Raw genomic sequence first — 13,478 nt, 5'->3', positions numbered from 1 at the left:
CTCACTCCCTGCACCTTTAAGGCTCCCGGTGTGGTGGGTGCCCGTTCTGGCCTGTAACTGTGCTAATCCTCCCAGGAAGGAACAGAAACCTAGGGTGGCAGGAGGGCAATGGCAGCCACGTGTTCTGATGACTAAACTGATAAAGGATGGGACTTCGTGGAGACAGGGGACTGGCCTTGGCGACCCTTAGCCAAGCCCCCTTGTGGACCCCTCCCAGCCGCTCAGCCTGGGGCAGTCTAGTTATTGGGCAGCCACAAGGGGGCGCTGGTCCCTGCGTAGCTGGTTAGTGCCTCTGCAGCTTCATTCCACTGACCCCTGACTCTCCACTTCCAATCTCCTCCACCCCAGCCCGGGACCCAGGGCAGCCTTGGCCTCCCTCTTCCTCCCAGCAGCTTCCCGAAAGGACCCTGATGAAGTAATCTATCTTCAGTTTTTCTTCTGCACAAAACTCCTTCCTCTGCATCTATGGCCTCGTGACTCTCCAGCTCCCCTCTCAGGAGCTCCAGACATCCAAAGGCCTCCTGGAGGCTTTCCTGTGTGCCCTGAGGTCGCCAAAGACACCCAGTCCCAATCTGAACTTACCCTTGCCACCACTACCCCCAAGTGGCACAGCCACCCACTGGGCCCCTTGCCTCCCTCTTCTCACCTCTCCCAGCCAATGGGTGAGTCACCTCCCATGCGTCTCTCACAACTGTCCCCTGCTTCCCATTCCCAAGCTGCTCCCCAGCTCACACAGAGCCACCTCTCCCCTGACCCTGCAGCAACCTCTCGCCTAGTCTCCTGCCTCCTGTCAGGTCCCTTAAATCCACCCCCCATACTAGAGCCAGAGCAAGTTTTCTCAACGAAATACTTATGGGAAAATTCTACTTGAAGTCTTTCATTCCATGGAGTGTTTGCTCCGGGTCCTTCTGGGTCAAGTTTGGTACTGAGGACTGAGATGAGAAGAGGAGGCAGATAGATGCCTGACTCTCAGAGTCCCAATGTCGTGCAGGGACTGACACGCAGGCCCATGTCCGCGGGCCGGAGTGAGGGCTCTGACAAAGGGAGGAAGAGTGGGCCCAGCCTACCAGGGGCCGGACGGAAGTGGGGTCGAGAAGGCTTCCTGGAGGAGGAGTTGCCCGAGTTGAGTCCTAAAGGGCATGCAGAGGTTAACCAGGCCGACAGGAAGGAATGCGCAGGTAGAGGGAACTGCATGTGCAAAGGCTTGGAGGAGAGGAAGAATGAGTGTCTGCTGGACGGTCCAACTGCAGGGAGTTGGTTTGGCTGGACAGCAGGAGGGGACCAGGGCCCTGAGGGCAGTGGGAGACCCGGAGGGACTCCAGCAGGGGAAGGTAAAGGTCAGGTTTGATGGTTGGCTGCTGGGAAAATCTCACCAACAGGGAGAATCGGGGAGACCAGAAACCCAGCCTGAGTGAGCACCCCATAGTCTCAGTGTTTCCGGGTCAGCAGAGGGGAGGCTGGGCTGGGGCAGGTCAGCCTTGTCTGGGCCCAGATCGCCCTCTGAGTGCTGGGGCATCAAGGATCCTCAATCCTCAGGAGTCCCACACTTGGCACCTTGCTCTGTAACCTGCCCTCCCTGGCCCAGACACATCCCATGGCCCCAGACAGGCCCTGCTCACCCCAACCCACCCCCATTCGAGCCCCTTTCCTCTGCGGTACCTTTCCCAGAACTGCTGTCTCCACCCCAGATGGAGGTGGGGGCTTCATAAACCGCTCACACCCCAGATGGTTCTCTCCTCAACTTAGAGCCCCCACCTGCCTGCCTCCTGACCCCCCCACCCCCCTGCTCCCCTGCTCCCTCTCCAGGCTGATGGGGTGAGGGGACTCCACGCCCTGGGCCAGCTGTCCACGTTGAAGGCTAATGAATGACTCAGCCCTGGGCGCCGGGTGGTCATGATCTGCCCCACTGAAGATAAAGACAGATGGGCGCAGAGTGGGGAGAGGAACGGGTGTGGGTTTTATGACAGTTCCGTCCCTTTAACAACTATTTGTTTAGTGGAAAGAGTAGACGGAAGGGCTTTCTGCTGGTGGGGTCAATGGTCTGGAAAGAGCTGGGTGTCCAGGCCCCCTTCCACTCCTCTGAGACCTTGGTTTGGTGTGACCCCCAGCCTTGTGCTGACGTCCCTCCTCCCACCCTCAACTGCACTCTGACCTTTCCTCTCTCTCAGAGACAAATTATGGTTCGAGCCAGGACCTGGGTCCTCCTCTCTCTTTCCCTCTCCCAGAGTGTGAGACTCCAGAGATGGGAACAGACTCTTATTCCCTGCGTCCCTCGAGACAAATCAGCGGGACAGACAGATTCTGCGGTGAGAGGGAACCAGCTCTGAGGAAGAACTTTCTCAAGGCTGGGCCTGGGACCCCTACGTGGTAGGGGAGGTAGACAAGCAGCTGGGGCTTGTGTGGGCGGTGTCTCTGTGGTAGCTGAAAGGCCCTGGATTTTGCTGCACTCAGCAGCGGGTAATCAGAGGCTTTAAGATGGCAGGAAGCACAATAAGGAGAGGAAAGTGGCGGGGCTGGAGCCTGAAATAGTCTGGGAGATAGAAGCGGGGCACCAAGGAGAGTGGGGTGAAGCCTTCCAGGAAGCCCTTCGCCAAGGCAGGCCTCCAGGATTCTCTCCCCTCCGGCGCCGAGGCCCCTTGCAGCCCTTGGGATCCAGAGCTGGGCCTGCCCGCAGATGCCAGTGTTCGATCCTATTGTGTCAGAGAAGTCCAGTCCGAGGCCCAGGGAGGGTGCATGGGATTGTAACTGCAGCCATGTGGTCCGGGATCCCAGATCTCCCCACTCCCAGCCCATGGTTCTGCTTGTGGACAGACCCACTACGGCCCAGACACCTTTTCTGAAAATTGGATCTTCCTTAGTGCCAGGGAACACGGAGCAGACCTCCTAGGGGGCCTCCGTCTGGGGCCTGGAAGAGAAAGCGAAATGCGGGCTGGTCCAGATGGAGACGGCAGGCAGGACTTTGCAGAGCAGTAAGAGCACGTCAAGCATTGGGGGCGGGGAAGGGGGGGTTGGCAGGAAACCCAACACACACTGGGAGGATGAACCGGGCGCCTGCAAGCCCCAGGAGTGGTAGGGGTGTTGGGTCAGAAATAGTAATCACGTGATGTCTGTTCTGATTAGAGAGAGCGCATTCTAACCTGGCTGAGGGTGTACAGCCTGGGACATGGGAGTTAAACTGGGAACGAGAATGAGGTCCATTCTCCTCATCTGAGAACGGCCTATCACCATGGCAAGGCTCGCATTGCCTGCAACCTGTAACCATTATACCCCCATTCTTATTCCCACCGCCTATTGCCCCATGCCTATAATTCCTTTGCCCACTTCCCCATGTAATCTTTGTCCTTCTGCCCAATATAAGCAGCTGGCTTATGGGGGGGGGGGGGGGGGGAGGCAGGTAGAGAATATTTTCATGGCTGACCTGCTGCTCTCCCATCCTGCCGCCATTATTAGAATAAATGCTCATGTGTGATTCAACCCGGTCTCTGCTGAATTGGCTCAAGCAGGGACAGGCAGCCCGGACCCATTGGTTGTCCAGTTTCAGGGGCACTGGCAGGAGGGGCTGGGTAGCTGATGACCCTCTCACTGCCCCGTGGCCCATCTCCACCCCGCCTCCCACGCTGCCCTCAGCCTTTCCTCTTGGCCTTATCTCTTTACGATCCGTCTCCACGTCACACCTGCTGCTGTTTGCCAGCCCTCCATGGTTTCCTGGAGGAGCACCCCCTGCACTGGGCACTGCCAGAGCCTCGGGCTCCACCTCGGCCAGGGCAGGTGCCTCAGCCTCCTGGGGCCAGTGCCACAGATCACCCCCGGAAGCACCCTGTAACCAACCCCACCCATTTTCTAGAAAAAGACTGAGGCCAGAAGGGAAGTGATTTTCCCAAGATCACCCACTGAGTACATGTATTGGGACGTGGGGCCGGAGGGCCACCAGCAATCTCTGAGCGCCTATCATGTGCTGGCATTACGGCAGCACAGGCCTGTCTGACCCCATCCCAGTGCTCTGCCCTCCTCCACACACCTGTGTGTCAGCCCTAGTGGAGGACGGGGGCTTAGCCCAGCCTTTGCCAGCCTGAATGAACTTTGATCTCCGTGTCCTAAGAGATGCCCCTCCCCCATCACCCCTCACCTACCTTAGCTCCTGGGGCTCCTGGGATTTCTGAGCCCTGTCTCCCAGCAGGCACTGGCCTCCCCCTCTCCACTGAACTCCAGGCTAATTGAAACATTCACTCTTAATTGTCTTTTTCTTTTCTTTTTTCTTTCTTTCTTCCTTCTTTCCTTCCTTCCTTCCTTCCTTCCTTCCTTCCTTCCTTCCTTCCGTCTCTCTCTCTCTCTCTCTCTCTCTCTTTCTCTCTTCTTCTCTCTCTCTCTTTCTTTCTTTTCTTTCCTCACCTTTCCCAAAGGCTTCACTGAGTCTGAAGTGCTTGGGGGTTGGGGATGAAAGGGTCTGAGCCCCCTGAGGTGCCTGGACTGCAGACCCATCCCCCGCAGCAGAACGTGTGAGGGGAGTGTTTGCCATCTCAGAAGGGGCAGAGTGAAGCCTGCAGGATGCCCCTTCCACCTGCTGTGCCCTTCTCCCAGGAAGGCCTTCTTTGCTGCTTTGAAGAAACTTCCTGGATAGCGCAAGCTCATATTAAGCAAAGTTCTCGAGAATTAGGGGTGAGGGTGCTGACTCAGAGGAGAAAAGAGGACATTATAGCATTTTTTTCTTCTCGAGATTCCAAATATCTTCCGGTCCCTATCAGGCCACCTTACAGATGGGACAGTAGAGGCCGGAGAGGGGCATGGCTGGCTTGGTCCTCCCAGGCCGTGGGAGGAGTTGGCAGGGAATGCTGAAGGGGAGAATAGCACCCACCCTGGAGGAGCACCCCCTGCACTGGACACTGCCAGAGCCTCACGCTCAGGGGAAACGGAATGGGAGAACAGGAGGTGGGAAGGCCCTGGGGTATTGGAGAGACGCCAGCCCCTTCCATGGGGAAGAGCTGAGGGAGAGACCAGCATCCTGGAATCCAGGGTTCCAAGTGCCAGGACCACCAGCAAGCCCAGCCTGCGCACCTCCAGCATCCCCAGAGAGCAATTCTTCCCATGGCACCGGTGAAAGGTGACTATCGTGCCGGCCTCCGCTACTCCCTGAAAAAGCCACCGCTCTGGACCCCCGGCCTGCTGGCAAAGCTCTCCCCCAGGGAGCGAAGCGCTGCCTCCCAGTAACATCCCTGCCCCCCCCTCCCCCATGTGCTCACTCAGCCCCCAGATCCCGACCTGGTTGCCCCCTGGCCCTTGATGGCCCTGCGGTGCTTGGAAGTCAGTGAGCACACCCTCCATGCCCTGCCCTCCGCTGGACCCGCAATCCTGCCTGTCAACACTTTCTCATCTGACAAGTTCCACTTCCCCTCATTGTTCCCTGAATGGCCAGGAGCCAAGAGACCATGTCCCAGGCCTGGCTCTGCCTCCCACTAGGCATGTGGGGTTGGACACATCCCACGACGTCTGCCCACCCGGAAAAGAAGGAGGCTGGATTCAGTAGGCTCCGAGGTGTCAGGGGACCACGGGGCACTACGCCCATGTCCCTAAAGGCAGGGACTCCAACATTCTGTCGTAATGAAAACACAACCAGACCTGTGTCATTCGTGCAGTTGTAAGTGCTTTGCATGTGTTAAACTCATCTAGTCCCCCCAACAACCTTACGAGGTAAGCACTATTGTTACCGCCATTTCACAAACAAGAAAACCCGAGGCACAGAGAGGTTGAGTGTCGTGCCCTAGGTTATCCAGCCTGTAAACGGGGAGCTGGGATTCAAACCCAGGCAGCTGGGCTCCAGGGCCCACTGCAGGACAGGGCCTGTGAGCTCTGTTCTCGGATGCCCGTGTACTCCTGCGAGTCCAGCACTCGGTGACTCCGCACGCTGTGACTCTGTGGCTCTGAGACCCTCTGAGAACCTTCAGGCAGCTTTCCTAGCCTGACCGGGGTGCTAAGTGACAAACTGTAGCCCTGCCATTCTGGGACTCGGCTCTGAGGAGGCTGCAGCCGTGGACAAGAGCTTTCTGGGAGAAAACCTACCAGCTGGCACGTTCCCCGTGTCATCCATCCCTCCAACCGACACAGAAGGAGGCATTGCTTCTCCCCTCTGTGCTGGAGTCAGTGACCCAGCCCAGGAACCGCACCTGGCTGGGAAGCTGAGGTCAAGGTCAGGTGGGGAGGGTCAGATCAGACGACTTTGAAAGGTGCCCAGGCCTGAGATCCGTGACCATGAGGGAAAGCAATAGGATGGAGGGTGGCTCACCGGACTTTTCCCTCCTGGGGCAGCTCATGGGGAGGGTCCTCACACACCAGCCGGGACTCCCTGTCCAGAAGGTAGGTGTAGACTGTTTCCTAAAACAGAAAACACTCATGAGACCGCGGAGAGGCCCTCCCAGCTGCCCACTGCCGGCCTGTACACAGTGCCAGGTCCCGGGGTCACAGACCCTCTGGGAGGGGCTCAAGCATCTGATTGGTTTACTCCCCCGGTAATTCTAACATGTAGTCAGGGTGGAAAAACTCCCTTATGAACTTACCATTTCACTGTCTCCTCTTGGGAGGGGTTCTGAACAGGCAGTGCTCTATGACCCCGCTGGCTTTTCTTACCTATCACCCTAAATCCAAGGTATAGGGAGGGAGTCTGAAGGACTAAAGATGCAGACAACCCTCCCCCCCACACACACCTGGCATGTTTCCTTGCTGTGACTCCAGCCTCCGCAAACAGTAACTCTGTGTCCACTCAGGGCCTTACTGCAGGAGGGGCTCAGAATGCCCCGGAAGCTTCCCTCTTACCTCAGAGACATAAACAACTCTACAAGAAGCCACACACTGTGGTCCAAGCTGGGAGGGCTTCCTGGAGGAAGTGACCTTAAAGCTGTAACTGGTATGGAAATGAGACTCATTCAGGGAGTGGGCGAAGCACAGAAGAATGGCTTCTGGGCTGAGTGGCAGGTGTGAGAGTACTGAGCATTTATGGAACAGACAGTGAGGATAGGGGCACAGGAGGTGGGCTTGGGTCAGCAGGGGCTGAGCTGGAAGGGCCTGCAAACCAAGCTGGAGGTGGATGCCAGGGGCTGCTGCCAGGTGGAGGGAGACAGGAGCAGATTTATATTTTGGAATGATCACTTCCCAGAGTGAGATCAAAGCTCTGCTCAAACATTTCCAGTCCAAGGGCCCACAGCAGTCTCAGCCTCAGTATCAGGTCTCGGAAAAATCAGTTGCCTTCACTGACCCACATGCAAAAATCCACATTCTCCCCAGATGGGCCTGGCTACTCTTAGGGATCTACAACCAACTCCCATTCAGCACAGCCTTACAGAGCATCTCCACTGCCCACACTGTGCGTGGCAAGGGAGGCCCGGAGAGATGCCAGTGCTGTCCAGCAGAGCCCCTGCCCCCTCAGGGGGGCATGCATGTGCTCAGCTAAGTATCCCGAGGGGCATTGTTTTCTCAGTGGCAGAATGGGGAGCTCTCTTCTCTGCTGTTGGTATCAGGGAGGGCTTCTGGAGGAGGTGACATTAGAGCTAGGTGTGAAGTCCTTAGTAAAAGCAGTTCCTTTCACGACTATGAGCCCGTAATCCTGCCAGCCACTCGTGTTGCCTTTGGCTGTCCCCAGCCAGCCCTGACCCTCTCCCAACCCCCAGGAGATGGCCTAGTCCTCCTTCCAGAGAACCCAGGCCAGACACAGTATGGTGTGGGCTGGGGGTGACAGGGCCTGAAGGGAGTGGGAGGGGCAGACATTGGCAAGGCCTGGAGCCCCCTTGGCCTCCTGGGTGAGGGTCCAGGCGGGGAGTTCAGGGATGAAGAAATCAGTGAGAATGAGGCCACCCACTCCTCATCTATGTCCAGCCTCCTTCTTGTCATCTGGCTCTGTTAGCAGCCTAGGAGGGGCCTATGGGATTTGTCCCTAAGAGACTAAGAGACCCCACAGCACCCAGGGTCACACACAGAGTCTTCCCTGGCAGAGAGAGGGGTGGATGATCCGGGGTGGGAGGCAGAGAGAGGGGTGGATGATCCGGGGTGGGAGGCAGAGAGAGGGGTGGATGATCCGGGGTGGGAGGCAGAGAGAGGGGTGGATGATCCGGGGTGGGAGGCAGAGAGAGGGGTGGATGATCCGGGGTGGGAGGCAGAGAGAGGGGTGGATGATTCGGGGTGGGAAGCAGAGAGAGGGGTGGATGATCCGGGGCCTTCCCTGGCAGAGAGAGGGGTGGATGATCCGGGGTGGGAGGCAGAGAGGGCAGCTCCTCACTTCATTTCCGGATGTCCCTCTGCCTCCCACACCCTCACTCTCAGCCTCTGGGTTAAAATTAGCTGAGTTTATTGAAGAGAAGAAGGGAACAGTTCCAGACACATCAGCACCATCTGCATTCGGGGCTGCCTGCCACAATGGGTGCTGATGAGGGAGCCAGGTGCTATCGGCTGTCCTTACGGGGGGGAGGGGGGAGGAACATGCCCCCCCGTCCCTGCTCCGGTCTGGAGGCAGAATAGACCTTGGATCTCCCCTATCCACTCTTTGAAGGCCGAGTCCTTCCATGCAATCCAGCCAAAGCCAGGGCTTCCCTAGCTCAAACAGGTCTCTTGGACGAACCAAAGTAGACATTACCTACTGTTCCAGGAACCTAGTCACCTGCATCACAGCTGTCTTTCCAGCACCCAGTGCCGGGCACCTATGTGGGCATAACTAGGCACCCTTCCTGTGAAGGTCTGGCCAGTCACCTCTTCCGCCCCCTCCTGGGCAGCCTCAATGGCCACAGAGGGGCCAGGCAGCCTTGTGGATGCTGTCTTGCCAGCCTCCCCACCCCCTCCTTTCCAGATGTGTCTCCACCCCAGGCCAGATGTTGCCTCAGTCCCATCCTTCTCAGAGAGGATTTATTTTTGAGTGCCAACACACCACCCACTTCCTGCCAATTTCACGCTCAATAAAGCTCACGGTTTAGCCCTCCTCCTGGGCTCTGAACTTCTAGGAGGTTCTGAGAAGGCAGAGCTAGGAGAGAGAATGGGGGTGCTTAGGTGCCAAGCTCCATGTGTCCCTGCCATGCTGTGTGACCTTGGGGGAAGCACCTGCCCTCTCTGGGCCTTAGGTGGTTTGTCCATCAAGCAGATTCAGACACAACTGGCCCTGGGCGGGGGTCACCTTCTGAATTACCCACAGAGGCTGCCCTTGGCTGTATCTAGAGTAGAGCCTTCGTTCCAGGCTATGGGGACTCCATTTAGGCATCTCCTCCTCCAGGAAGTCCTCCAGGCCCCTTAGGCTGGGTCAGACCTCCCCCTCCAGACTGATAGTCCTCTGCTTCCTCCCCTCTATCTGGCACAGCTGAGACTTCGCTGCTTTGGGTCCTGAGGGCCCGTTTATCCATCCTGCTGCCTAAAAGAGGAACAGTGACCATTGGAGCCAGGCTGGGGAGTGGCCTGGGGCAGCTGAAGACACTCTGGGCTCAGGAGACCGTGGTGACCAGGTGGCCATGGGCCCTGGCAACCACCCTCCTTTCTAGAGGTCACTTTAACCGGCACAGACCCACTCATCCAGGCTGAGCCCCATTCCAGCACCTCCCAGACCTAGCATCAAGGAAGTTCTGCATGTCTGCCCTCAACTCCTCCTGCTGTACATACCCCAAAGCCCACCTGATGCCACTGTGCCCCAGCTGTTATCGTAGGGAATAACCTGCCATTATCTGAGACGTGATCTTTCCAGTTAAGCTCAAAGGCGCCTTCTGTCTCCAACATTCCAGATCCGTATGTAAGTTCATTCTTTAGGGTTTAGCTTCAGCCCTCCTCCTGCAGGAAGCCCTCTCCAAACACTCAGCCAAACCCTTCACTTCCCCATGAGAGTCCTCTGGTTCTCTTAAATCCTCACCTGAGGATATTTTTTTTCCCCATTGGTTTTTAAGAGAGTGGAAGGGAGGGGGAGAGACAGAGCGAGAGGAACATTGAAGTGAGAGAGACACACCAATTGGTTGCCTCTGGCACACACCCCAACCGGGGCTGGGAATTGAGCCTGCAACCAAGGCATGTGCCCCTGACTGGAACGGAACCCAGGACCCTTCAGTCCTTGGGCTGACATTCTATCCACTGAGCCAAACCGGCTAGGGCCTCTTCCTTCTTTCTTGACCCCGTGTGAGGTGCAGCAAGATGCTGGGGAAAGGTTTGGGGGGGGGAGGCAGGGGAAATGAGAAGCCAGGTACCTACCACTCTGGGGAGCACGGCTGAGAGGGCCTCCTTGACAGCCCTGCGCAAGCCCACGATGTCGATGACAGAGCCCAGGCTCAGCAAAGCATCCTGGAAGAGAAGAAAGGGCAGTGAGGGCCTGTGCCAGGCAGGTCAGAGCAGCCCCACTGAGCCCAGCTCCCAGCTTCAACCAGAGCCAAAGGCTCTCAGACACTGGAACCCCAGGATCTTAGGACCTCAGAACCCAGCAAGTCCCAGTCCACTCATCTCCCGGATGGGAAAACTGGGTGCTCAGAGAAGGACAGGGACCTAGCAAAGAACTCACAGTGAGTCAAGAGGTAAGTTTAGGCTAAATCTCAGGTCTCTTGTCCTTTAGCAAGGACAACTGTGGCATAGTAGGGAAAGCACAAGCCTCCACATTAATACAAAGCAAAACAAGCAAGCAAGCAAACCAACAAACCACCCAAATTTGAATCCTAGATCCACTATTTATTAGCAGTGCATGCTTTGGTCAACCCACTGAGCCTCAGTCTTCTATGTATACATTGGGGGCACCTAAGGCTATCTCCCCCTTGATATGAAGATAAAGTGAAACTGAGCCCTAAAAGGTGCCTTCCAGATTACCCACACGGAGTAGGTGCTCAGCTAAATATCTACAGAATCCGAGTCCTACTCACTTTCCCCAAAAGGAAGGTGGTCTAATTTTTCAACCGAGTGAGGGGCGAGGTTAGGAGTACCAAGAACCCAAGGAATGCATGAGCCCACCAGGTGGAAGAGACACCGTTGGGTCAGCCCCTCAAAAGACAGAAGGAAAAGTCAGCCTTGACTGCCTCACAGCGTTCCGGTCCCAGGAACAGGCATTGTCCTTGGAGAGCCGGAACAGACACAAGCAAGGTCCCTGCTTCTCACTCTATTGACTTGGCCGGAGCCTAGGCGATCAAAGAGAAAGGTAATAGAACCGGGATCCAGGGCCAAGGCAGGATTATGACTCACACTGTTCACTCAGCCGTGCCCTCCCCGCCAGCCCTTGGAAATTTTTTCTGATGTCTTTCCCTTTGGATGGCTGGGTCTGCGTTCTAAACGCAAAGTGATTATCTAAAGGAGAGGCATGGCTTGGCCCCCGTGCGTATGAAAATGATAAGAGGTTGAGGGTCTTAGTGGACCACAATCTCAGCATGAGCCCATAGCATGAGTGTGGCTGGTAATAAGTTAAAATGCTGAACCTGCAGGCCATATTGATAAAGATTGGTTAACCTGAACAGAGAAGATGACAGTTACCCTGCTCCTATCGTCTGATTAGACCACCCCGGCGCACTGTGTCTCAGGTAAGGACGAGATGAGACTCGGAGTAAGGAGGGAACCGGAAACCAAGGCCTTCATATGACGAAGACTAAAGAACCTGGGGTTACCTGGCCTAAGGCAGAGCAGACTCAGGGGTCTCAGTCTTCAATTCCAATCTCTCAGGCTCTCCTGGGCAGGGGCTGGCCTCTGTGGCCCCAGCGATGGCCTGGAGATCCATAAGGTTTCGCAGGAGGCTGCCCTTGGTCCAATGGGATGAAGGACGTTCTTCCAGGCAAAGCCAGACTACATAGTCAGAGGCCACCAGGAGAGAGGGAGGGAGGGAGCGCCCCGTCCCCGAGGCTATGCAACAATGGGCTAAATGCCCCATTTTTTCAGAGAGGCTACACAGAGTAGTCCCGCACTGGGGTCCAGACTTCAGCTCCAGATGTCACCCTTGTATCTTCTTGGCTTCAGTTTCCTCCCTACCCTACTCCCTCCCAGGCCTGTGTTCCCAGGAGGGGGAGCAATGGGCTTTCTTCCCGCATGCTCACTTGGCGTTGCTTTCCCCAACCCCCAGCCTCCCTTTGATCCCTCCTACTGCTCAAGGATGAAGACACATTTTGATCGTAGAGATATGTCTCTGCCCTTGGACAACAGAAGCTGCTGCTTCCCAATAATACAACTCCCAGATGGAATCAATTGTCCTTAGGCGCTCCTCATCACAAGGCACACGCCCTCAGCACATGCACACCTGGCGGCACAGCCACAGGCCTTCACACCCCAGCGTGCATTCAGACTCCCTCCTGGTACACACACGGGCTCACATGGATGCAGCTATTTCCTCACAGGTTCACAGGGCCAGGGCTCAAAACACCTGCTCGCATCATATACACGTTGTAGGCTATTGTGGCCTTTTGGGATCAATTCTGCAGACTAAAGAGGGGAGGAAGAGCTGATGCCTCATATAATCCTAACATAGCATCTGCAAACCCAGGTTCCTCAGAGTGGTTCCCAATGGAGAGTCCTAGAAGGTGGTGCTGGTTTAGGTCTGCTCCTGGCTGGAGTCAGGGGGGTGAACAAGGTGAGCGCTGAGGAGACCTGCCCCTGCAGTTTGAAATGTGTGCTGTGGAAATTGGAGGAGAGGGGCCAAGGTAATGGAATATAAGCACTGATGTAGGGGGAATTTTTTTTTCAAAGCCACAGGCTTGGGACAGCTAAGTGTCCCCATTCGACAGATGAAGAAGCTGAGGCTCAAAGAGAAGCAATGCCCCTTCTGTGGCCACGGTCAAGGCAGAGCCAAGTCCAGAATCCAAGTCTCTAGCTCTCCAGGCTCAGTTCTGCACCTGCCAACAGTTCCCTCCTCAGGGGGCTTACAGAGAATAGTCTGCCCTTTGTTCTCATTGGTGGGCTCTTGGGCCTGTCCTTTATTTGGATTGGGGGATGCCCTGACCTGTCCTTTAAGGGAGTTGGTGGGTGCTTGTCTGGCCTTTGTTCTGATTGGTCAGTTTTCTGTGACTCTTCAGGCTAAGGGCAGGATAACAGCAAGGATGGGAGAATGGGACAGGAAACTTCGGGAGAGTTGGGGCAGCAGCAGGAAGAGGGTGTCACATCCAGCTAGACTGGGCTGGATGCAGACAGGCCGATGGTCTGGGGCTCTCTGCCTGGCATCCTTCTGTCCATCCACTTCCTGGCCCTGCCCTGCCCTGCCCGCCCCAGGACTGGAGGGTGTTGGGTGCAGGAATGTGGCTGGGAAGGGCCACTCAACCTTGCCCTTAAAGAGTTCTTCAAGGTTTGCTCCTCCTTGAACTTTCCACAGATCTCAAAGCAGCATCACCTCCACAGCATCAACTCAAGGGGGAAATAACTCCAATTCCATGAGGTGGGGCATGGAAGTGGGGGGATTCCCCAGTGGCAGGCACAGGTGGGGAACTGACAAGGCTCAAGTCAAGGGCTAGAAGCCCAGTGATCTTAAAAAGAAGAGGACAGGGAAGCTCAAATAGAGCCATACCTGCTCTCATGCT

The 13,478-nt window shown here is 56.3% G+C and overlaps 1 protein-coding gene across 1 annotated transcript in view; it reads right to left on the bottom strand.

Moving 5' to 3' along the window:
* PDE2A (phosphodiesterase 2A) overlaps nucleotides 1–13,478 on the bottom strand; it is a 61,834-nt gene that overhangs the window by 20,803 nt on the left and 27,553 nt on the right. The window contains exons 3-4 of the mRNA XM_008149936.3: nucleotides 10,198–10,287; nucleotides 6,278–6,366 (exon numbers count right to left, since the gene is read on the bottom strand). Of these exons, the coding sequence (XP_008148158.2) occupies nucleotides 6,278–6,366; nucleotides 10,198–10,287 (179 nt within the window). The remainder of the gene's footprint in view (nucleotides 1–6,277; nucleotides 6,367–10,197; nucleotides 10,288–13,478) is intronic.

The sequence above is a fragment of the Eptesicus fuscus genome, chromosome 13 (assembly GCF_027574615.1).
Source record: "Eptesicus fuscus isolate TK198812 chromosome 13, DD_ASM_mEF_20220401, whole genome shotgun sequence".
Taxonomy (NCBI): domain Eukaryota; kingdom Metazoa; phylum Chordata; class Mammalia; order Chiroptera; family Vespertilionidae; genus Eptesicus; species Eptesicus fuscus.
This window is presented reverse-complemented; position numbering and strand designations above follow the sequence as displayed.